Here is a 1,927-nt window from a genome sequence, read left to right on the forward strand (position 1 = left end):
CGCAGTCTTTCTTCCCCCTATCTCCCTGTCCTCCCCTTCTTTCCTTCAGGATTAGAGTCAGAAGGGAGCTCTGGAGGTTTCCAGTGCTAAGATCTGCTCTGAGCAGGGAGAACTTTCACATCAGATCAGGCTGCTTCCTCAATGCTTCTTCCACCTCACTTTTGAAAGCCGTACTCCTAGGGGTGTTAGCTGGAAGGCCAGTTCTCATTCAGTGGTGCTACAAGACAGCAGTGTGGAAGAGAAGTGAGACCAGCACCAAAACGACCATGTCTTGCTGCTCTCAGTGTTCATGGGTCTGAAAAAGTGGCAACCCTGACTCAAAGGCTGCAGGCAAGGAGTGCCTGCCAGGGCAGAAAAGGGCAGCCCCAAACAACACCAGGGTTTTCCAGCACGTTGCATCAGGGATCTTCATCCCACAACCACTGCTGTACCTGAGAAGAGTATGAGAAATGAGATCCACAGAAACTGACTACCTGCTGGTTCCTTTATTTAGTTAGTTATAAAGAGCTTAGCAGCACCTCTACATGAAGTCTTTGGCTTAGAAGAAAAGGTAGAAGGACACAGAAGAAGAAAAATATATTAAATTTATAAAATAAAAGTATAAAGACATATTTAGCATATGGGAATAATATTGAAAAGAATGAACAGTTTTTGAAATATGTGAACAAAGGTGTTTCTGCCTTGTCCAGGTATACTTCAGGGAGTCACATGCAGAAGATCGGTTCCTCGTTGAAATACTGAATATTGCAATAACATCCTCAGTGCCTCCTTGAGCTCCTTATTCCTCATGCTGTAGATGAGGGGGTTCAGTGCTGGAGGTACCATGGAGTACAGAACAGCCACCACCAGATTTAGATGTGGGGAGGAGATGGAGGGGGGCTTCAGGTAGGCAAACATGGCAGTGCTGACCATCAGGGAGACAACAGCCAGGTGAGGGAGGCACGTGGAAAAGGCTTTGTGCCGGCCCTGAGAAGAGGGCATCCTCAGCACTGCCCTGAAGATCTGCACATAGGACAGCACAATGAAAGCAAAACAACCAAATGCTAAAGAAAAACTAAACACAAGTGGCCCAACTTCCCTGAAGTAGGCATCTGAGCAGGAGAGCTTGAGGATCTGGGGGATTTCACAGAAGAACTGGTCCAAAACATTGCCGTGGCAGAGGGGCAGGGAAAATGTGTTGGCCGTGTGCAGGACAGCAATAAGAAAGCCACTGCCCCAGGCAGCTGCTGCCATCTGGGCACAAGCTCTGCTGCCCAGGAGGCTCCCGTAGTGCAGGGGCTTGCAGATGGCAACATAGCGGTCGTAGGCCATGACAGTGAGAAGATAAAATTCTGATACAATCAAGAAGACAAAGAGAAAGACCTGAGCAGCACATCCTTGATAGGAGATGGCCCTGTTGTCCCACAGGGATATGGCCATGGCTTTGGGCAGAGTGGTGGAGATGCAGCCCACGTCGAGGAGGGCGAGGTTGAGGAGGAAGAAGTACATGGGGGTGTGGAGGCGGTGGTTGCAGGCTACGGCACTGAGGATGAGGCCGTTGCCCAGGAGGGCAGCCAGGTAGATGCCCAGGAAGAGCATGAAGTGCAGGAGCTGCAGCTTGCGCGTGTCTGCAAATGCCAGCAGGAGGAACTCACTCACAGAGCTGATGTTGGGCATTTGCTGGTTCTGGCCATGGGGTTCTACAAGGAGGGAAAAGGCAGTAAGAAAATACAACACAACTATCTGTTGATATCTGATTCAATATCGGCCTTTTAAGCAGACATTAGGCATGTCCATTTCATGCGCCCTGACGGATGCTGCCTAAAGTAGTCCGTGGGAACAGGGGACTCTTCTGTAGGCAGTGTAGTTAACAGTCCCTACCTATAAAAAAAAAAAAAAAAAGTAAAGAGGAGCATGGGGTATTGTCAGATCAGTTTAACTCTTCATA

General features: G+C 49.0%; 1 protein-coding gene across 1 annotated transcript; it reads right to left on the reverse strand.

Moving 5' to 3' along the window:
- Positions 1–696: 696 nt before the first annotated feature.
- LOC311216204 (olfactory receptor 14A16-like) lies at positions 697–1,656 on the reverse strand (the record flags this gene model as incomplete). The annotated part of the gene is made up of 1 exon (XM_084297750.1): positions 697–1,656. The coding sequence occupies one exon, from the start codon at positions 1,654–1,656 to the stop codon at positions 697–699; it is 960 nt and encodes a 319-aa protein (XP_084153876.1).
- Between the last annotated feature and the right edge of the window lie 271 nt (positions 1,657–1,927).

This window comes from Netta rufina (assembly GCF_964035555.1).
Source record: "Netta rufina genome assembly, chromosome: 18".
Lineage (NCBI taxonomy): Eukaryota > Metazoa > Chordata > Aves > Anseriformes > Anatidae > Netta > Netta rufina.